A 24,231-nucleotide genomic window follows, 5' to 3' on the forward strand; every position below is an offset into this window, starting at 1 on the left:
CTTCATATGCAGACTCCTTTTAACACCCCCCAGCATTATGATAATGTATGCTTGTCCACATTATTTGCTCAGATTCGACTGATTTTCTTAATAAATGCAACTACAGATCTCTTCTTTATGACTAAAATTCTAACTGGCCCATTACTGAAGAATCGACCCAAAGCTGTTTCACCTCCAGCATACTTTTTGTTCTCAATGTAAATTAAAAACTATAAGACAACATATGGCGAGTAGCTGTTGTACTGCTCTACAGCAAATTTAGGCACATTGCACCACAGTGTGATACCGTTAAACCATAAATTACACGCCTGGCATAATGACATCACTGAATTTCAAAGTATATGATGCAAATAGAGTTGGCAGAAGAGCAAGCACTGTGAAGCTGCAGCCAAACTCCATTGTTTGGTGCTATTAAGCCAAAATATGATGAATGCTCACTGTGTGCCTTGCAAGACATTCTGTTCATATAAAATAATGATGATTGGCCATTCATGTGTACTTTTTAGAGGTTAGATTTTATTTTTACTTTTTTTTTTTTGGGGCATCCCATAAATTGTTTTACGGATGTGTTGCTCAAGATCCCCAATTACCGGTAAATGGAAAATCAAAGAAACCTCACTGGGTAGCAATGCTTGATGAAACCCAAGAGCATAGGTCTTACTTTTAATTGCATAAATATAAAATTACAATCATTGGTATAAATGTGCAATTTACAAACATATTTCATTTTCATACATAAACTGGATGTTGCGCCACATTGCAAATGACATGAGATGAGGTGTCAACAAATCGATGGACCACACACACATTTAACCGGAAGATTCTCTACAGGATTTTTTCATTGGCCTCGTACCATTAGTCAAAATAGAGAAGTTCTTGCTTTCAGCTGGAAATCAAATTCCGGGTCAAAAGCTAATGCTGAAATCACAGTCACACGTCAGAGGCAACCAAGCAAGCACGCAATACGTCATTCTGTTACTGAGATGTTTCCCTGGCTGCTGCTTTCAAAGTGCTTCAATGAATCCTGAAACAAGAACATGCAAGAGTCTTTGCACAAGGCCATGCATCATACTGTGATCATCAAGAAATGACATTTTTATTGAATTAATCAAAATGTAGACCACGTTCAAGACGAGTACTTTACTGCAGATTCGACTCCTTTCTGATTTGGGGTTGGCTTTATTTCTAATATGTTAAAGTGCTGTTTTCCTTGTGAGAAGACTTCTGTCGTACATCTTGAGTAGAAGAGAAAGAGGGGCTTGATCCGAACAATTTATGGTAAAAAGAGACAGAGGAATCAAACAGTGCAGCAATGCAAACAGTGGAACTTGTCATTGCGTCCTTTAAGGTGAATTTTGGGCAAGGTGAGGGGTAATTGTTCGCATCGAGTAAACAAAAAGTTGCATTTTAGCAACATCTCACAAATTAGCTCGATCTGTCTCCTCCCACAGATAGAGGACAACTGGGCCTGTAAATCAACCCGGGATGCATTTTGCAAAATACAAAATGGTGTATATTGCAACACATGTGTAAGCTGAATACCTTTTTTTATGCATGGACTAAGGCAGTTGATTACACTACATGCATGCATGCATCTTTATATGAGCTGAAAAATTATCACTATTGTGACATAAAAAGTGTAGAAAAAGCGTCTAAAAAGCGTCATGTGGTTTATTGAATCAAATGACATGTTGGAGACTGAGGTTGGGGAAAGAATTCCATTGTTTCACAGCACTGTACTTCAATTCTCCCTTCCAGCCATATTTGCACTCATGCGTCTTGCTGAAGGTTAATGACAGGCTGAATTCGGAAGCTCTGCAGAGACCTTGTAATCCCCACACCTATGGCCCTGCAGGCTTCAGCCTCATTGGGAGAAACAAAGTTGCCTTACAGAATATAACAGGGACTCTTTCAGGACTATGAAGGAGAACACGGTAGCTACACGGTGCCAATATTCCTGCTTAAATGCCTCCAGGGTACACTATTTTTCTATCTGCAAGGTCACAGCTGTCAGAGGTGCATCAATACAAATATGACAGCCAGCATCCCCAACAGCACGTATCCTCAAAACATACAGCGCATGCCACAGCATATGAGGGTTGTTTGGAAATCCGAACATTTTGTAGAATTTGCTTTCTATGGGGATGATGACCAAATCTAAACTTGTGTCTGTAGATAGTTATCTTACATTCAGCCTCAGTTTGGGTGATTCAATTCTAAAAATCACAATTCAAGCAAAGTTATTTTTGTTTGCCATGTAAATGACAAAGGCTTTTAGGGCTAGAGGTTGTAGTATATCCTGTATTCATAAAGCTGCGTCTTGTCTGTGCGCTGAATGTAAAGAACACCCCATGGCAAGGCATTTTGTTTTTGTTAAATGGGACAAGTATAAAAATACTCTCTCTAAAGAGTCTTTCTCATTTATACCGCACGTATTGTTTGGCCTTATCATGACAGCATGAAGATTTTACCACCTGAGTCATTTGCTGAAATTCTTCCATTTAATAATGACTAATAAAGTCAAAGTCTGTGCACAGTGAAGCCTCTCAAATAACCAAAATATGGAACCAGCGATAGCAAAGAGGAGAAAAAAACGCGATGAACTAGAAATGAGATGTATTGGGAAAGCAGCAGCCTACACTCATATCTGGCCTGGTTACGACGAATATTAAGTTGAAATCAAAAATATAAGAGGAGGATCTTTATATGGACCGGAGAGGAAGGCGTGTTGAGAATTCATATGAAGAGACTCACCACCTTTCCATATGCTCCATATGCACTTCATGACCACATCTGTCACTCATCAACAAAGTAAAGCGTGAAAGAGTTATTTATTTTGCGCTTGTTTTGTTCATAGTAGCTGGCTTATACTTGAACTATAAGAATGCGAAAAGCTTCCCGAGAAATATGGCATGTTACCCTATCCATCCATCCATCCATTTTCAAATCCGCTTAGCCTCACAAGGGGCACGGGTGTGCTGGAGCCTATCCCAGCTATCTCTGGGCACGAGGCGGGGTACACTCTGAACCGGTTGCCAGCCGATCGCAGGGCACACATAGACGAACAATCATTCAACAATTTGGAGTGCCCAATCAACCTGCCATGCATGTTGGGAATGTGGGAGGAAACCGGAAGAGATGGAGAAAACCCAGACAGGCACGGGGACATGCAAACTCAACACAGGAAGGCCGGAATTGGAATGAAACCCTGCACCTCTGTGGAAGCCCATGTTACAAGATGTAAATGATATTATATGTTTTGTTTTGTTTTGTTTCTTTTAATGGTGACAGTTTGAACTTTGATCACGTTCAATTCAATTCAATTTGAAATATTTCGGTTCCACGTTGCATATTTCTGTCAAAACATAAATTTGGACCCAATTTTCTACCTGTGTTTATGCTGTAATATCATAGTGTGAGACTGTACATCCGGCACAAATGTAAAAAAATATATATATTCAGACGCTGATATCTATGTTAATCTGATGAGGTTGTGCAATGCGCTTATTTTCTCTTGTGTTGACAATCAGGCAGATGATCATGAGCGGAAAGGTAAGCCAAGGAAACATGAAGCTATGGTGCTATGTGTGATCCATGTGGCTCGGGATTTTACAGAACTCAAATCTGCCAGGAAAGACCGAGCCTGTGGCTATTGATTTGCAGTGGCATGAATCTGGACCTGACAGGAATCTTTTATTGCCCCTGCTGCCACTGCCCGCCACCCCTTTTCTGTAAACCTCCTTTGTGTCTGTATGCGGACATCAAACATAATCGTGCAGCTTTAAATCACAGATGCCTTGGAGAAGACACTCGCCGGCAATAAGGACATTGATCGGGAAGTCTGACAAGGTGGCACAATATACTCTCCAAACATCCTGAGCCATTAATCCTTGCCAGCACATTAAGACTGAAAGCAGCCAGAAGATCAAGCTCTTCAGGCTTTTGGGTCACATTTGTTTTCGAGGAGAGAGAGAGAGAGAGAGAGAGAGAGAGAGAGAGAGAGAGAGAGAGAGAGAGAGAGAGACAGAAAGAGAGACAGAGAGAGAGAGAGAGAGAGCGATAGAGATACATGAATCTGCAATGATACCTCCCTTGACGAAAGCAGCAAATACCCAGAAAAGGAGAAATCAATGCGACTGAGTGAATCCTTCAGGGTTTTGTTTCCCACTTTAGACTGGCCTAGCATCCTTCAATGTGCATCATTCAGCATATAATGTGCCTGCAGTCGAAACCCACTTGCCTCCTTCACATTGCCTTCCGACAAACAAAAACTTACATCTCATTTATTGGGTTATTTTTTTGTTTTGTTTTTTTCACGTGTACTGTACATTTCCTCGGTACAAGAGTGTTTCATACATTGCAAGTCTTGAACATTTGTTTTCCTTTCCACACACAGCTGTTAGCGAAGAGAGGGAACGTTGGAAGGTACCTCTCTTACCCTTGAAGTCAAAGTCTTTGGCCACAGAAGCGTGTTTAGAGCTGATAAGAAGGCCGGTGACTCTCTCGAGAAATGGACTTTCGTTCTGTAAACCGCGGTCTTTTCTCCACTGCGAGCAAGAGAGAAAAGCTCGATGTCTATTTGATGCCTTTTGGTGGAAACTCCTCCCAGTGCAGCTCCAACAAATCTGCTACATCATGCTTATAAATTCCTTTTCTGCCACTCTTACATCAAGATAACACGTAAAGTCAAGAGAAAGTATAGACATGGTGCAAAAAATTATGCATGAGATGTATAATGCATAGATTGGTATGGGCCGTAACATCCAGTTATTATACTGTGTCTTAAATGTTAGCGTCATCGCTGATTATGGGCATTCGTATATACATACAAACAGACATCTGACATTGCTCCATATGCTTCCCTTGGCCCTATTATGTGTCATTCCCATGGACAGAGCGTGCAGATCCCATTTTGCGTGTTTGGTGGTTATCACTTGTCCGGAGTAATTTACCCTGCTGCTTGCTTGCTTTATGGCGTCAACATTTACTAGTCAAGGATCCCTGTCGTCACAGTGGAAATTCAAACCACATTAATCCAAACAGTCCAGTGGGTTTGGGTTTTAACCTGTTGACTTCCAATTAGGGTTTCTTCAACCGCATGTGCTCTCACAGTGTCTTGGTAATCCTCTACCTGGAGTTACTGGTTTCTGCCAGTCTGTTGTTCATGATGCCCAAGGCACCCACTCCCCCAGAGAAACCGTTGTGGCGTGAGGTGCCGCACACCGTCCTGGGATACCCGTTGGCTGACTCAGAAAGCTGCTTCTGCATGATGGCCAGCGATACCTTGTTGGAAGCAGCCAAGTCTTTCATCGATATCATCTCCCCAGACATTCTACGCCCCTCAGTGTCACTGTCACACGGTCCTTCCATGTATGGCGGATAGCGACCCTTGGAACCCGGCCGGATGGCATTACGTCTGCCCAGGAAGGTGTTGGCCTTATTGCAACGCTGGCAAAACAAGCAGCTCATCTTCTCCAGCATCCAGTTGAGCACCTGCTTGATAACAATGGAGATGACATTGAAGAGCGAGTAGATGCAGCACACTCCTGTTAACATGAAGAGGAAGTTGGCCACCCGGTAGAGGCCTTGGTATTCATAAGCTACTGTTTGACTGCTAACAAAGTCCCCAAAGCCGATGGTGCTGAAGGTCACGAAGCAGAAGTACAGTGAATCTAAGTAGGTCCAGCCCTCCACGGGGGTATACATTGCCGAAGCACAGCAGGAGATGGTGATAGCTGATAGGCCTAGAATCAGCATGACATGGTAAACCGAGGGTTTCCACCCGGGGAGACAGAAAGCCGAGAAGTCCCGCTGAACCCCCGGTGGGAGGAGGCCGCTGTTTCTGATTCGTCTTTCCCTCACAGCTTTCATGACAACGGCGAGCAGTGTGATGATACGCTCCAAAAAGAGATTAAAGAAGAGGATGGTGGCAGCGCAGCCCAGGAGCCCATAGAAGATCAAGAACACTTTGCCTGCAACTGTCACAGGTGTTGTCATTCCAAAACCTGTTGAGACAGAAGAGAAAAATCCACATTATGAGACATAGGATTGTAATGAGGCACCTATGTAGGACATGGCCCCGTTTGTACAAGGAGAAGTTAGTATGTCGGACTATGTTGTCACCAAGGTTGTTGTTCTGTACAAATTGTAAACAATATTTGGCTTTTTGGTATTGGGGTAAGTGCACAGGTTTTTCGAAGACAATTCATGTTCAAATCTGCATTATTTTCATGGTTCATTTGGCATGTATATACACTATACATTCATGTGCTAATTTATTCGACATTCAATTTCTGAGTCCCCCCCAAATTTAGATTTATATTCATGTTTTTCCTGTTCATCCGATGTCACTTCTTAGTCCTTTTCAGCTCTTCTTCAATTTATGACAAATGACTCGGTACGTAATGCTTAGGCTACCTAATGCATGCTTTTACTGTTGGTGGAAAGGCAAAATTCAAGGACAGAGGGTCAAAATGAGGAGACAATAACGCCTGTTAAATGTCTTAGCTAAGCTTATTTTCCCCCAGTTTTAAAGTATGGCTCCCTACTATCGTCTGATTTCCTAGTCAATTACTTTAAGTGTTCAAGCAGAGGTGTGCTTGTCATTCCCAAGTGTCACAGGTCCGGCTCTCAGGTTAACCTCTATGTGACAGATGTTTGAATGCAGAAATGGTCCTTGTCATCTAAAAATCCAGTACATTGCTAATTTGTCTACATGTTAAGGGGTATTCATAGAAAACGATTTTTCATACGTTACTGCGCTTATTGTAGTTACCGGTGTAAGATGTAGTACACCGCTGAGAGGCAGAACGGTGCTGTAGGGTAACGAGACTGCAAAGAAGAAAGAGTAGTCGCAGAAGAAAAAAATAGGACAAGGTGTGCTTATCGAGTAACTACATTGCGGCTGCCGACTTTATTCCTTGTCATTTTTATTTTGGCAAATAACTTGTGAGACATGTTATGCAGACACTCCACGCAACCAAACACCCTGTGTTAAGCACGATACAAGGTGCTACTTGATTGGCTATTGCTGAAGTTCATGTCACAATCACTGAGCCCAGTTCTCGGCCGAATTAGGTGTTGACGAGAGACACATTAGGATTGGATACATAAAATACATACAAATATATAAATATGTATATACATTATCTTGGTCTTTATCATTTCCGGGCCAAAGTCAAGTATTTTTTTTTATTTCATAATGTTCATCCCTGATTTGAGTCTCCTCTCAGGAAGTCATTTTTTCCTTTTGGTATTGAGCACCTTTATAACTACCCCTGGCCAGTCATAAATGTCATCAATATCGAGACAGCACTTCCTTTATTGTACCCAAAATGGTTTAATCGACCTTATCTTGCTCACTGACAAGCACTCTCATGCGGGCTGTTGACATGCTGGGCCATTTATTGTAGATCACGCACTGATTGACACAGATTGCTTCAAAGATACAACAGAGAATAAAACCTCACACATGACAGAATACACAGGTTTTGCACAAAAGCAGCAGCTGTGCACCGGTCAGCATTATGTTCGTGGGAAAGTGCAATAACTGACATCAAAGTTAAGGTGATGGCTTGCTTGCTATTCCCCATATTAACCTCTGAGATGAAAATCTTTGAGTTTCATATTTAATTAATTACCAGCCCAATTCTCTTGCAGCCCAAGTGAAAACTTAACGTCTTCTGAGCGAGCAGAGACCATTTTGCGCACCGTCTCTCATTACCAAGCAAATGACCTAAGAGAGGCAAAGTCACCAGGCATCGATTGAGCGTAGCATTACAGGGCTGTTACTCTCGAGCAGTGTCAAAACAGATTAGTCACGACAGAACAAGAACAGAACGCAAAGGACAGGCGCACTGCAACTACACCTGGATGCTTGAGGATGACTTTATTCACAAAGATTCCTGATTAGATGTGGAAGTCAACAGCGGAGACTAATGATCCTGCCGACCTCGGTGATAACATACTCTCTGCGCCAGCCAAGAGGAACCATCTAACTCAGCAGACCCCGATAAGAAAAACACGTGTGTGCTAATTCCACCAGTGCCCACAGAAGCATATTTATTCATCACCATTAACTATGCTCATCTCCACATGAGAATGCTAATAGCTAATGGTTATTGCAAATGTCATTACAGACCAGAGATTCAAGCAAGACAGACTGGATTACCGGTACTTTTATCAAATAATTAACCGCTTGACAGATTCAAGAGCGAAAGAAGATGCTGAATTGGTTATCAGGCACGGGGTGGTGAAAATGTGGTGTGGAAAAATAAAGCATGTTTCTGGACTGTAGTCATTTGGTCATCATACATGCCCAGCAGCAATTAGTGGGACAACACAAACAATAACTCTTAGTCCAAAACAAATGCCCTGGTTGATACACACATATTGAATTAAGTTTTTCAATATCCATAACAATTATCTGTAGCATTGGGGATTTTAGTATGATTGTACAATGTCGTACCAGTAGGAAAGTATAATTATGTGACGTGAATAAAGATGTTTTTTTTTTTTTTTTTTTTTTTCAATTGGCTGCAATAGAAGCACCTACGGTATGTTCATACCGGGTGTGCATTTTGATGAATGAAGGGAACTAATGGACTGGCAAGGCTATGACAACCGTGACGTGTATTTGTGCCCAAGTCTGATGAGAAGAACCGTTCCACATCGAGCTCTGTCAAGCAAGGAAATAATTGATAATGTAACTAATTTCTCATTTGGATGTTTTGAGCCTGCTACTTAAGTGTCTTAGTTCCCCTTTTCTTTCATTTATGTTTACTCTCAGAACCAGCAGGGAGCTCTTTAGTGGAAAAATGCTGCCGCAGAACCTGCTGTGTCTTAATGCACCAAATAGAGAAACAAAGTGCAAAACAACTGGTGGTGGAGTACTTAGAAGGTAAAAAAATTCTGAATTTTTCCCCCCTCGTGTATACCAGAATATGGTGTTCATTCCCTGAAGAATAAAAACATTTTTACATTATACAGTATTTATAGGAAAGTCATCTGAGCATGTTTTTTTTTTTTTGTAGAAAGGGAATTGGCTATTAAAAGCATGAAAACTATAAATTAGCTAAGGTCTATTCCCAGTTAAAATTATTTTGGTTGGCATACTGTATTTTACATCCCATATTCCTTGTGGTCATCACGCATCATCCTTGAAATAAAAACATGCTAGCTTTATCCCAAATTATTGCATTACAATGACAGGGGGAACTGGAGGAAAAACAACTGATTCCAAGGGCCCATGACTGACGGACACAGACGGACACGCGTGATACGAGTAGAAGGCCCCAGGTGCCCACTTCACAGATCTATGATCTCTTTGGCCATCTTTACAACAAGAACTGTCAACATTGTAGTTTAAATTTAGTCAGGACAAAAATGTCTGTAAAACGACAACAAGTGTCTTAAACGCATACAAATAAATAAATAAATAAAATCAGAATACAATGCTTGAAAATCTTGATCAAGCTTTGTATAATTCATTGCACTACAAATATAAGATGTTTAATGATCAAACTGGTAAACTTTACTGATTAAGCAAATAATCATTAACTTGGAATTTTACGCCACCTGTTTTCTGAAGCTGAACCGTGACTGGTCATTTCCTGAGCCCTGAGCACCTATGATGTCATTTCCAATTGGCAATCAGTGGCAAAATGAGATGGACAAAAACGGGTGGATTTTACATCATATTCCTCATTCGCAATATTAATCCGTGTTTAGTCGATTGGGGCTGCAGGGAACATATTCTCATAGAACAAATTTGGTGTTGACTTCCCCTTTTAATCAATGCTAATAACGTGTTGAAAATTGGGTCTAAGATCACTTTTACAAACAACAAACAGGGGTAATGTGAGCTAAAAAAATCCTGCATTGATTCGACTGGATGAAAAATAGCCTCTCTAGGGCAACTGAGCCGAGCATTGAGCTGACTGTGTTTCAGACATGACCAAAAAAAAAAAAAAAATCAAACATAAAGCTATACGAACATCTTTCATAACGAGACATTCACATCATTTGAGCTAGTATTGAATCTTAAGGTCCATCTCCAAACTGAGAACCCAAAGAGTCTTCATCCAAAGGTTATGCAACTAACAGTCCAAACTGTGCCTTCCATTGGCGCCCTGTGTCTTTAATTAAAGTGTTTTATCAACAAGCGCTCAGTCCTGGCTGCTCCCACCGGTGGGAATGGTCCTAAATTGTTCCGAAGAAAGAAGGAGCAGAATACGGCAGGCGTGCCCGCTGCTCTGATGATTGTGTTTCGATGACAAACAGGAAATCATTAGTCATGGGGCAGCATGGTGGGGGTCCATTGGGGGGGGGGGGCAGGACAGAGTGGCCGAGGAAGAGATGACAAGAGACATTATTACCAGGCCATCTGCTGAGGAGCTGCCAAGATTCCTGGCACTGTAGGCCACTCTATTTAATAAGAGGAACATTCACACTATGCAAGCATATTGTGCAATAGGTCACATATAGGGCGATGTGGTATTTTTTAAAAAAATGAAAATACAAGGAAACTGCCAAAATCAATCACGATGAGTTCCATGATGCTGGATTATTTCAAACACACTGTATCATGAAACAAAATAATAACAGCCAGATCCTTTCCAATGTCAGAGTAAGCTCTATTTCTGGTACAGTACTTCGGTTATTATCGCATTCATATTTTCCAAGAAAGGTTTGGTTACTATTCCACTTTAACTGGGAGTGATCTAACCACTTATCCACTAATCCATTGTCCGACGAGTTTGTGCTTGTGATTTTAGTGTTGTACACCAGTGTATCTCTTCTATATTTTTGTAAATCCATACAAGATTGAACAAAAAAAACATTCAATTTTTCCTAAAGATTTCTGGAAGTCACAGCACATTGTTCATATTGTATTGTTCATATTCTGGTTACGCCACAAGTTAAAGCAGCCACTTCTTGTTTGGTGAAATTCTTTGTGCTATCTACCATTAATAACAAGAGTACACCCGGTCACAATCAGACAAACACACATATGAATAACCCTCAAAATTGCAGTCAAACAAACCAGCTTAAACTATAACGGTTAATTTTTATGTTGAAACCCTTTGCTTGATAGAATATAAAATATATTTACAAAGGTAAAGGTGGCTGACTTTTTCATTACAGCACCCAATGCCCATCTCCAAACGGTCACGTTGCATGGTGGTGGTGGTGGTGGACCCCAAAAAGCAGGCAGGAGAGAGGAGCAGGGTGTACTTGACGAATTGTATTAAAACAGAGAAAACTAAATCCTAAACAAACAAAGTCCAAAGTATCAAACAAAAATCATGACTGAAGCTAAAACATAACAATGAACTAAACATGACTGAAACAAACATGACAGAAGCCAAGAGCAAACAATGACCCGACACTGAGTATTTGGGCTGGGAGTCCTTTTAAAGCACGAATAATTACATAACGACCAACAGGTGTGCAGCTGCAGGGAGAGCCCTACAGTGCCACCTGCTGGTCCCAAACCGAATCATGACACAAACAAACAAACAAACATGACCAAATTTCTTTTATGCCAGACAATAAACTTCACATCCATGTCAAGTGCATTTCTATTATTTCCTTAAATACAAATCACATGCATTTGGAACTATTTAATGGTCACTAGCATGCAATGTATTTGTAATATTAAAATATGTAGTATCAACTACAAACCTGTCCATTGGACCACAGACTGGTCGCTGAAACCATTTCATTATTTTGAAATTCATTTCTAAACTAATCTTAAAAGATGGGAAAAAAAGAGCTGTAACTTTTTGCATAAAATGATTATTCAAGAATTCGACAATGAAGATATGCCCGACTGCAAACTGTGACATGATTGTGTCCTTTTATGGCACTGAAGAGCCAGCCATTCCGCCTTCAGATTAATAGCTTCCCTCTGATAGATCCGATGGCCTTGTCCTTGGCTTTTTCATGACACTGTAGGTGCCCTCCATGTTTGAATATAAGCGGAGTGTCATAAAGCCATCTGCTATTATCCCCATAGAGTAAACACACCTGTCCTGATGGAGCTTTTGAAACACTGGTGCTCGGAGACCATATTCAGCAGAAAAGTTGCTCACACAGGATCTCAGTGATGCTACGTAGAATGTAAAGAGTCACAGTACTCTCTTGAACGATATGAAAAATAGGACTATTAAATCTCGCTCATGTAAATAATAGACGACTGCAAAGGAACTTCAAAACACCATTAAAAGTGACTTTGTGCTGTAACAGTGAAACACAACAAGCTGGCTCGGTTAAATGATAAGACAATGCTCAATCACCAGTAAATTGATTTTTCACGCTCTCATCACTCACTTTGTTTTATTCGCAGTCCACAAGGCAGAACTGCTCCAAAAACAGATTTCCTGGCCACAACATTACATTCAATGACACAATCTAAGAAGAACCAATACAAAAAAACTGTATCAAAAATGCCAATTTTTTTATGAGCTATTTCAGGGCTGTTTGTTTATTTAAACTGCAGGAAGTCAAGTCAAAAATTGTCTTTGCGTTTTATGTGATCCAATTTGTCTAAAGTATTCTGATATGTATTGTGTAGAGTCTTGTGCTTTAGTAATCTATATATTTGTTTTCATCCATTTATTTATTGAGGGTTTTAGAGACCGTTTCTTTCATTCCATGTTTTTCTTTTTGACAATTCTGTAATGATGTCTATCTGTGCCCTGCTATTGGCTGGCAACCAGTTCAGGGTGTACCCCGTCTACTGCCCGAAAACAGCTGGGATAAACTCCAGCATACCCCCATGCTTTCCCCGATATTCCCATTCTAAAAACATGCATGTTAGGTTCACTGATGTCTTTAAATTGTCACTAAGGGCATATGTGAGTGTGAATGGTTGCATAATCCTGGGAGGACCTTGCCTCTCACCCAAAGTGAGTTGAGAGAACGCCAGTTCATCCGCGACTCTGAAGAAGTCTTAACATGAGCGTCACTGCACCTCCCATGTGTATGTTCTTCCAGAAAGAACAGCAGGAACACACTATAGACAAAGACGTTCCACTGTCAATGCTATTATTCATCATTCTATAAAAGCAATTAGTTTATAATATCCATCAATACAACATGAAAGCTTCTTCAAGGCGTCCTAATAACGTGTCACCTGACATGAGGGAAATTTCTCACGGGAGCCGGGTGACTTCATTACAAAAATTAAAATGCCTTCACCGTGAAGCCATTTATGGTCAAATGCAGAGTGTTAAAGAGTTTCATTAATTGGGTTTGTTGTGTTGGGAGGATGCTTTAAATGTGCTGCTACTGCAGCTGTTTAATGCAATCACGGATTCAAAAGATGACTGGAGAGCAAGTTCTTTTCTTTTTCAAGATCTGAAAAAATAGTAAGCTGATGCCGCTGTCCATAGTTACGAGTTCCAAGTATACTTGGTTGTCTGGAACACATGAAAGTTGTGCTTCCAACTGAGCTGGGAGGCAAGAGAGCAAAGGTGAACCGGCAGCTCTCTGGGTCAACATAACAAACGCCAATGGATCTGTGACCCACAAGCTGGCCATAACTGTCTTGTCAAAATACAACATTCCTGTAAAGATCTGTACCGTCAGTACGCTCAGGAAAAAGAGAGGTGTCAACTATTGAGGATGAGATCCGAGCAGAAGAGGTGGAAGAACACAACAGCAAGATAGTCATGGCCAAGCAAAGAGCAGCGACCGGTTGGGAGCTCACTGAAAGATAAGGCATCACTTCATCGGACTGAACTGTTGGAGGCCACAGAAGGGGTCTCATGGTGGTTGTGAATCCATAGTGGGGAAGTCCGTGAAGCTACGTGCCACTTTACACAAGCTGGGAACTGATCACCCCAGATCACTCAGGCAAAGGTGTATGACAAGAAAATGGACCCGATACACATTTTGACCACAGATTTATCAATGATGACATGTGAAGTATCACCAGCAGATGTATTTGAGCACTGTATTGCATTGAACTGCAGTTACATTGCAATGATTGCTCTCTTTACTCTTCTTGCCAGGAGGAAATTACTTGTCTATGTAATTATTTGGTTCATTTCAGATCATTTCCTCAGCTATTTTCTGTTAAACTACACTGTCACCATTGTTTTCATCAACTGGTAGCTTTTAGAATCATTGACACAGGGACTCAGTCTTTCTCATTTTAGTGCAAATGGATGACTGCCAAATAGTGCTGCCGGCTTACTACTGATACCAATTACGGGTTACCCGAGGAGGCAGTCGTACTCACTGGGCATGGCTGTTTTTTGTAAAGGCATTTAAAAAATATATATTTCAATTGAAGAAAGTGTCAGACAAAGGTATTTTTTGTATTCTGCCATGTGAGTGCAGATAAGCTGTTAACACAGAAATCGGCTTGCATCTCAACCTCCCAAATTGTCCTCAAGTATAGAGAGAATTTTTTTTTAAATTTTTGCTTTGCAGACAAAAGATGATGTGTGTAACTCAGCTTTATTATGTGGACTGTGCCATCTACATTGTTTGTAATTCCCAGGATAGATTCAGCTTAAACAGCAGAAAAACAATTTACCCTGCTGTCCAGATTAGAATGGATGAGGAAAAAGGTCATGTGACCGCAGGTTGCAAAGGACACGCGGAGAAAATGGTCTCTTCGTTCTGCTGATGCTGACAGCAGAATCAGTGAAACGCTAATCATTTTGAAGAGGAAGAAGTTCAGAAAAATCTGCTGTGTCCTCGAAACTGTTCTTGGGATCACTTCACTGCCGTGATTTGAGTCTATGACTTACAGTATGTGGGTGGGTGGACGCCTTCGCTAGTCAGCATAGATTTATGTCCCGCAGTGATCCTGCAAAGGTGTGCACAGATACTTATAGGGCTTTAATGTCGAAAACACACAGGCATCATTAGGGCCTTTAAGGTGGCGCCCGGGATTTTAATCTAATAAATGTTTTGTTAATTTCAGCAGATATCTTCCCTTCAACCTCCCATGTGCATCCCTTGCTTTGTAGCTGACTCATGGGTCGTCCGACTTGTTAGTCAAACAAAACGAGATCCACTATACAAAGTAACAGACATTTATTTGTTGGATCAAATGGATATCTGAATGGCCTTATTATAGACAGGAAGGTAACATTTCATAATATTACAAAGCTGCCGTATTTTCAGTTAACCAAACAAATGATCATCTTGGATAGTTACATCTTGTTGCTTTTTGTAGGAAATAGGACATTCTTGAAAGAGCGCATAATAAATGTGTTCTCCATTTCTCTATCTTGTTTTGAAATTCAATTCAGATAAGTCTGCTTTAAAGCCAACATGGATTATACTGAACTCTGATGAGTTAGTTCCCCTTGAACTTAATTGCTGTTCTTCTTCATTGCATGCTCTACGCCCAAACTATTTTATGCAGAGCTCAGGGCTACACACTATCCGAAGAGACCCCACTGTTGTTGCCGCCACTGCAGGTCCTCTGTTGTCCATTTTTAACAGTGACATTTCGTCTGAGTCGGTCATTTCACAGAGCAGCATGGCACATCTAAAGAAACCGGAGGACAGAATGATGCGAGACCCCCCGGCCCCAAAAAAGGTAGGTCATATTGAAGCTTGTTAAAAGGAACTGTAAAAGCCACTGTATTGTGCGATGGGGTGTATTTGGTTGAATTGCAACTGTGTTCCACAAACATGAATGATTTAGGTTAAAATAAAGGCATGATTTATTTCTATTTGAATTGCAGTAATTTTTCTACAGTCAAATGTAGCTACAGCCCAACCATTCAGAATTTTCTGGTGGAAAAAAATACCTCATATAGGGATGTATAAAACTTGGAATTTTGTAGTCATGTAAGGTGCCAGTTGTTCAGAGAATGGGTTAACTCAAGTCATGTCTTTTGCCTCTGGATTATTATAGCACTTTATGGACCACTATGAAGTTATCAAGCGTATGTACAGTAGGAATAGTTGTTACGATTGGATTATTGTCAATATTTTATGTTATGTGTTCTGTTGTGTATTGTTATTATGTATGAAATATTGAACGTCACTTGACCAAACTCCAAAAACAGGTGAGCTGTAATTGTCATTCCATGAGCGCTGAGCAACTGTGATGTCATTTTCAGTCGACGAGAAAGTGGCAAAATGGCCGCCACCTTAGATGGCGAAAAACGGGTGGATTTTGCTGCTTAATTCATATTCCACAAACGCAATATTCATCGGAATATCATGTTTAGACTAGTGGGGCCAGATACAGCCTATTATTGTAAAGAACATTTTTGACTTGACTTCCCCTTGAAGAAAGCAGTAATATTCCAGTGGCCTCCCCATAGACTGACAAAATGGTGTGTTGAATTTAGTCAATTTAATTTCATCAAGTGGTTGCATGAAATAAAATCACCTGTATCGAGATAAATGTTTTAAAGTAGACTGTAAATCCACCTATAAATGGATCTAAATCCAAATAATTCGATTGTGTGTGTACATTTGACAACTGAGTAAATTCAACAGACCATTTTTTTAAGTTACTGGTACTTTTTTCTTGCTTCCCCCAGCGTCTTTTCTTGATTTGTTAGGGAACGATGCATACGTTTTAAAATATTAACTTTCCTTAAAAACAAGGTGACGATTTAAAAAGTAAGATATGAATCTCCTTCACATTATGGCTTTGTCATTGACAAGACTGAGTGTGGCGGAATGCTATTGTACTTATTTTTTAAGACTTCTCTTACAACATTACCTGTACAGTTACCCTCATTAATTAGTTTTATGGTGCCGAGAAGTTGACCTTGGAATTGATTATATCTGTTTTCATTTTTACGAATGGAAAAAAAACATTCCCAAATCCTCCCAAAATTGCAAGTTTCCCAGCATCCCAGATGGTTTGTGCTTGAACTTTGTGTTGCCCCTGTTACTGTTAGGATTGTTAACAGGCAGCACAGTTTTTGAGTGATTACCACTTTCCCCTCACTATTCTAAGGTTCTGGGCCTTCCTGTATGGAGTTTGCATGTTCTCCCTGTGTGCTTGTGTGTGTTTTCTCCGGTTACTTTGGCTTCATTTCTTATTCCAAAAAACATGCATATTAGGCTCTTTGAAGATTAAATTATTCAGAGAATGTGACTGATTGTTTGTCTGCTAGTGACAAGTCCAGCATGTACAGTATATACAACACCTCTTGCCCCAAATTAGCTTGGGTCGGCTCTGGCCAATCCGCAACCCTATTATGGAAAAGTGCAATAGAAAATCGATGATCATGGATTGATTTTAAACAAAGAAGTAGTGATGTCTTTTGTGAGAACAGTTGTTCAGCAAGACTCAGGAAGGAGCAGATGTACTTGCATCAGGACCAATTCTAGTTCTGGAAATGGCGTTTGGGATTGCAGATGACTGTTTTTACCCTTCACAAACCACATTATATGACATTACCTCATTGATCACAAGCACCAACAGTAATAACCGCACAGTTGGTTTAATGTCAGCGAGGAAGCACCGAACCATTAAATGGTCATAAGAACCCGAGTCATTTGACCTATTAAATTGCTTGCATGCCAAAATGCCCATTTTGTTAGTCTGAGGTCACATTGTCTTTTGACCTCAGAGCACACAACATAGAACCTCTTCACGTTTCTAAAAAATTCTTCTTCTTATTATTATTTTTTTGGGGGGGGACCTGGTTCATGCAAGTGTGTCATAATCACCCCATGCCTGAGTAAGCCAATTCATTGCTTTTGAATGAATGTGTATTACATTGCTTAGGTAATTTACATAGTATTAGCTCACTGTGATGTTGCTACTAAATAAAGTATGATAGAATATAAATATTGCTGAGTAACCATTTTATTTTGGCACTATTCCTCAACTTTTATGGGGATTTTGGCATAATAGTGTATTTATAGTGTCACTCAATATATTATGTCCAGGACGATATCACATTTTATTTCGCCAGTTATTTTTTTATTGGTACTGTGAATTTATTCTAATATCTGCACTGTATATGCACAATATATGCACTATATATTGCACTGTCAAACGATGACAGAAACTCATTTCGTTAAACTGTATCAAGTTGGTTTAATATCCCTCTTTAAATGTATAGATGCTATACACGCGACTCATTGTAGCCCAAGAAACACGAGAAATGAAAAGCTAGATTTATCTGTCTGTCATCGTATGCCCCAGTTAAATAGATACTTCCATGATTTCGCCTTCCAATGTCGGTGTCATTAAAACGCTCCATACACTTATACATCATTATACAAAATGCGATATATTGCACTTATAGCACCCTGCACACGCCGCATGAACATAAAGGGCACGTTGAGGTGAGCGTCATTAGCCCGATGAGACCACCTTAATTACTTTATAATAGGATCCACCTGGATTCAGCTGACTGACATGCCGCGCACCTGGATGGTAGAAAGGCTCCGTTATGATGCTGCATCACATCCCCAAACAAGTGCTTGTTTTACAGGATCTTACCTTCCACTGAAAGGATTTGGAGTTTTAATGTTCCCTGTCGAAGAGGTATTGCTTTAACATGAACCGATGATCGGGGTTGTAGTTTGTTGTGGTATGAGACTGAGAGAGTGTGTCTGAACTGCTGTTTTGAGACCAGTGAATAATGCTGCTTGTTGCCGACGCCGTTACCGTAGCATTGATGTTGCTAGAAAGACCTTTTCGTATGATTCTATTAGATTGCAAACTACAACCACAGCAGTTACAACGCAGGACTCGGCAAAATTCTTTGGCCACTGTTAATTTTGTTCCTTTAGCAATGCAATAGTGAGAGACTTTGTAATATCTTTCTGACAGTGTCAGTCAAAAGGGAGAAGTTTGTTTCTACTTTTGTATGAAAGTGTACATCAAAGCAGCGAGTCTTTCTAGAATTTTTGAATTGAGATTCCGTTCCTTGTCTGCACTTGTAAATTCTATGTGTGGGTGTCTACAAGTGTGAGGGAGCCTGGAGCGTTAGCCTGCCAGGGCAAAAAGAGGAAGGGCAATAACCCAGTATACAAACCTGCAGCTGAATATGACATGGAAAGCTACTCTAATTGGTTTGACCCTCTTCATCACCGAGCACACCTGATTCCTACCATGAGTACTTCCGAACAACAAAGAACATCTCTAGGATGCCGCTGAAGCATGAAAATTAGCCGAAATTAGATCTTGAGCCCCATAAATGGATTTGGAGAGCTGTTCTAATTGGCAGCCATCAGCTATCAATCAGTCTCAAAGGTTATAAATAGCAGATGATGCATTCATAGAAATGTCTGTTTACCAAACACGTTCAAGTGCCCCCTTTAATGAGCAGTGAATTCTCTTTGAGCACATTCAAGGTGGGGTGACACAAATGCGTTGGATGGAGAATAAAAAGTCTCTTGGACTTCTACAGGAACATAAGAGTAATAAGTATTTGTCTGATTGTAATATATGCACTGTATATGCTTTTTTCCCGTGTGCTACTCATGCATCATCTGTAATTTACTGTGAGCTGCGGCTGAATTCATCATATCGCTAGTGTCATTCAAATAAAACTCTATTTTTGTCAAGAGACAAAAACGGATGGGTGAACTTGTTTGTATAGAATTACCTTCATGATGTAACAGGTAATTCTCATAGGTTTTCTGTCAAAGCCGAATCCCACTATGTCACCATCATCATTATTTTTGCAGAACATGCGAGGTGTGAACATTAGTTACTGTTTGGGACCCTGGTGGATGCCTTAGCTGATTTTTTTTTTTGAAATGGAAAATATGTGTTTGCCACAAGAGAATGAGAGAATGCCATGTTTTATTTAATACATCCAAAGGGGAAAAAACCAGCTTCACTGCCGATACAGCTAATAGTTGACTCTGCACAGAATATTGACTCCTCTGGTTACCATCAATATGTCCTTAATTCTATAATGTATCTAGTAGATTGAATCGTTTGCTGGAAACCTATCATGAACTATTTCAGTTTAACCAATTCTTATTTTAATTCAAATTGCCCCCCCCCCTCCAAAAAATAGCAATATCAAAAGTGAAGTGATTGGTGATAAGTTTACATCTACTTTGGAGTGATGCTCTGAAGTCTGTTTTGCAAGTGTACAAAAAATACGACTAAATCTGTGGGGTTACTTTAAAAACCTCTTTTATGGAATTTTCAAAATATTCCTTTAGAATTATGGACAAATACTGTGTTTTCTAGGGGCGATGATTGCAGAAGTGCACTCTGGCCATGGTTATGATATTATCCTAATTGTTTGCCAATAATGATCACAATATCACAACGCTGGAACTATGTGATAGTGGATATATTGGTAGCAAACTACAATGCACTACAAAACCTGATTGGAACAGTTGTCTTATGTATACAAAAATAGAGCTGAATATAAAAATTGATATTTCTTTCATAATTACCATCGTAAAATATAGTCTGGTGAGAGTAAGCAATACCAACGTGCATCAGAACAGGAATATCATGTGTTTTCACTGCAGATGTTTGTGGCATCATGTCGGCCATTTTTGGAGTGTGTTGTATGCGTCACTTGTGTTTGTGTTTTAGCCATCAAATCAAATGCGAATGCAGGCAAGATAGGGTTATAATACTTTTGGATTTTGCGTTATAGTTTATTTTGACTTTGATGTGACTTTTTTTAAAATTCAGTTTGTGTCATTTTGTTTTTCGAGCAGGTTTGTTAGTTGTTGTTAGATTTAGTATTAGTTTGTTTGTTTGCCTTGTGCAAGATAAAAAAAAAGGTTAAATTATAATTCATGACTGTTTGACCCTTCGTCTTCTGTATGAGGGTACAGCAATACCGAAATAAATGTTTAAAATGAATCCCAAAGCTCATGTATGATATTAATTTGACCAAGATGAAAATGATGGCCATTTTCATTAGTGATGGGTTTTTTTGGGATAGTTTTATAAAAGTAACATGCAATTTCAGATAGTTTTTAGTTTTTGTTTTATTTCATGAACGAAAGTGGGATTTTTTTTAAATTTTTGCTTACTGAAAAATAGTCCCCACAATGTTTTTGCCCATTTGTGACAGCTTTAGCAGGAATGGCCTTTCTTCTATGATTGCGCTCTGCAGTATTCCCCCAACTTGGCAAACACACCGAGTGCAGCTCGAGTGTAGGCTGACCAAATGTAGGCAACCTTTTCATCCTTTACAGCCATACTGTGGTGCCACATGGAGGTGAGAATCACTCTGGGACCGACCACAGTGGGAGCGGTAAGTGCTTGGGAGGATTGTCTAGAGCTACAGGGGAATGCCACTGTGATAACACCTTGTGTGGGGAGGCCCCATATCTCTTTCATATCAGCATCTCATGCCGCACACGAGCCAAAGGGGAGGGGGTGGTATGCAGATCAAAGCGAGATGGAAATCCAAACAGAAACCCATGCAAGCGCATGAAACACTTTGGAGAGAACCTCCGAATCACCCCTTCCCCCAACCAGACAGAGACGACTGACTCAGTTTATGGGTTGTGTTTTTCAGGGGGGAAGAGTGTGCGACAAATGAAGCACAAAGGATTTGAGGCAGACAAACACACAACTACAGCTTCCTTCTCAGCGAGTGAGCTGAGTGCACGTACTGCCCTGGAGCTTTCTGTTGGTGGGTTTTATGTAAGAAAAGTGGAAGGCGCACAAGGAGATCAGTTCAAAGTAAATACGTCTTACAAGTTACCTTATTTTATGTGGACAGGATCCTCGTCTAAAGAACATCGTTGCGTATATACTCTCTATACAGTATGGATGTATGTAGACTAGAAGGTGACATTTTTAGGTCAAATGAATCCCACGGGATTCCCTTGTGTTGGAAGTCATCTTTACTTTTAATCATGGGATTGCGGTGTTACAGGAAAAAAAAAGTTCACAAGTCAAGAGTGGGATCATCCACTAGGAAACAAAAATAACCTCGGACAGGGGCGCAGCCATTTTTTTTTATGGAGCCAACCTCCAAACTGTGAGCAGTATGGGAGTGCGAGCCATTCTGAATTGGAGGAGGGGAAGGGGCGGGAGTTACTTTCACTGGGAGAGAGCTGGACAGGATTTTTTTCCTTTCTTTTTTTTTTTTTTTTTTTTTTTAACGATGGTCCTGGACTGGGACAGAGTCGGATGGGATGGAGAGAAAATCCTGTGTCAACCCCTAGTGTAGAGGGCAAGGTCGGACACTGACTGTCTTCCTAACATCATCACCTGATCTCACCTCCTCCATCATTTAACTTTATGCTCCGGGTGGCAGAGTAATGGCCATCATATATGCAGGCCATCACCGCAGCATTGGCCTGCGGGATATCCTGGGAGGGACACTTGCTCTTTTCTGACCTATTGCGTGAGTAAATGTTACAGGGGGTGGTTTGGGAGGGGATGCAGAAGGGGGCACTAGATGGCATTCCAGTTGGTTTGAATGGAAATGTGGCTGCACCCATGGGTGCTGTCCTATAGCTAGAAATGAGTGTGCTGTTCCAAATGGCAGGCAGAGTCAGATGTCAACCCCTTGCCAAAAGCCCCTCGCAGCCAAAATGTATCACATGACTTGGGGGGGGGGGGGCGACAGCAATGCTTGCAACAGATGCAACATTCTGCATATACGCCAGTGGAAAGGAGCCTATGGGACAGAAGCACAGAACTGTCAAATTATTGTTATTGTCTTGATACATTGAATATATTAATTTATGCCATGAGGGATTTCGTTTGCAAAATGCAGGTTCAGTTAGGAGAAGTTGCTGAAATTGTAGTTGACAGACTTCATACTTGTATTTTCATCATTCATGTGTTCATGAGAAAATCACAACGCTGTCCAATAGGACCCACTTGACTGCAGCATGGAGAGAGAGAGAGAGAGAGAGAGAGAGAGAGAGATGTAGGTCTTACAAAATACATAGAGTTGTGCTCATAAATGTACACTTGTAAACATGAGCACAACTGTATGCCTGACAACTAGCGGTGAATGGTGATATGTTATAGTTATAAATTTACATACATGCACTGTGGTGCTATCATGGAGGCCGGTTCACACTGATTCGTTTTAAAGTAAAAGAGAAATCATCTATGGGAAATTGTCCATTTCACTTCGGTGGCAAAAGTATTTATTTACTACAAATGTATCTAGGCCAGCAATGGCAGAAGGATTACATGCTCTTCCGCTAGAGGGCACAAATCAAATTGTGGATTTAACCTGCTTGTAACTTTTCGTAACATTTTTGTTTGGTGGCATGCCATGAGATTTTTAATTTATTTTTTTAATGTAAACTATATGTGCATTGGCTAAATGTCGTTTGGGAAACATTGGCTTGAAGTGCTCAATAATAAACACGGGTTTGTTACCGAAGTCTGTTTGTAAGGAAGTTCAAAAATTAATATGTCGAGGATACCGTTAGGGGTGCAAGGGTCAAGGAAATGACTTCATGCTGCTACATTATAAATCATAGACCATAAAACACCCACCTATTGTTGACACCACAGTTCCAACAAAGTAAAAAGCCCCTGTAAAATCCCATCGTGGTCTGAGAGCATCAGCTCTGATCCCAACGGCGATGGCCGCTTCGTACTGCCGCAGGAAAGAGTTAAGCTCCCCCAGGCTGATGTTGAAGGTCTCGCTGAAGTTGCGGAGCGTCCCGTTCCAGCGGCCGTGAACCCGCAGCTCGGAGGGCCGCTCGATGGCCGAGAAGACCGCAGCGCCGCACAGCAGGTAAAGGATGATGAGGAGCGCGAGCAGCACGAAGCGGCCGTTGTCCTCGTTCAAGTGCAGGGAGCGGCAGCCTTGCAGACGCTGGCCAGGCATCATCCAAATTTCAGCACCGGACGCGCGTCGGACAGCGACAAGCTCCACGTCGGAGGAGGCATCAAAAGCAGCGGGTGGGCGCTCACTGCACCGCCGTCACTTCACTTTCTCGGGATGCCTCTCCTTTGAGAATCACTGCACCCCGTCCCATGGTGAAGTAAGCATCACAGAGCTTTGGGGGAAATCCACCACTTTGCACGGACCCGACGAGGAGCAAGAGTTAAGGTGAAAAGACACCGGCGCATTGTGTCATGCTTGATCCCCGCACGCAATGGTTGCCCAAATTCAACAAACGAGTTAAACAATCAAATCAACTTAGGATGAATATAGTCGAGCTTTCCTCTGCGTCTCCTTTGCCCAAAAAAAAAATCGTTCACACGGTCTCATGTAAGACAGGAGCTGCAGACTGCACGCTGGCGCGCAAATGGCGAGCTTACTCGACGTTACTATCTCTCCGCTAGAAGAACGGTAGCCACCAATCGTCGTT

General features: G+C 40.9%; 1 protein-coding gene across 1 annotated transcript; it reads right to left on the bottom strand.

Annotated features, from left to right (window-relative positions):
• Nucleotides 1–841: 841 nt before the first annotated feature.
• Nucleotides 842–23,747, bottom strand: kcnk12 (potassium channel, subfamily K, member 12). Its single transcript, XM_086122116.1, has 2 exons — nt 23,408–23,747; nt 842–6,005 (listed from the first exon to the last, which is right to left on the bottom strand). The coding sequence occupies exons 1-2, from the start codon at nt 23,745–23,747 to the stop codon at nt 5,128–5,130; spliced, it is 1,218 nt and encodes a 405-aa protein (XP_085978242.1). The 3' UTR covers nt 842–5,127.
• Nucleotides 23,748–24,231: the final 484 nt, after the last annotated feature.

The sequence above is a fragment of the Hippocampus guttulatus genome, chromosome 10, assembly GCF_054856545.1.
Source record: "Hippocampus guttulatus isolate MCC_2025c chromosome 10, RoL_Hgut_1.0, whole genome shotgun sequence".
Taxonomy (NCBI): Eukaryota; Metazoa; Chordata; class Actinopteri; order Syngnathiformes; family Syngnathidae; genus Hippocampus; species Hippocampus guttulatus.

Excerpts from the sequence above, each read along its gene's own strand:
- kcnk12 (XM_086122116.1), bottom strand. The coding sequence starts at position 23,747 with ATGATGCCTGGCCAGCGTCTGCAAGGCTGCCGCTCCCTGCACTTGAAC. Across the intron at positions 6,006-23,407 it reads AACTGTGGTGTCAACAATAG|GTTTTGGAATGACAACACCT; the intron begins GTGGGTGTTTTA and ends CTGTCTCAACAG.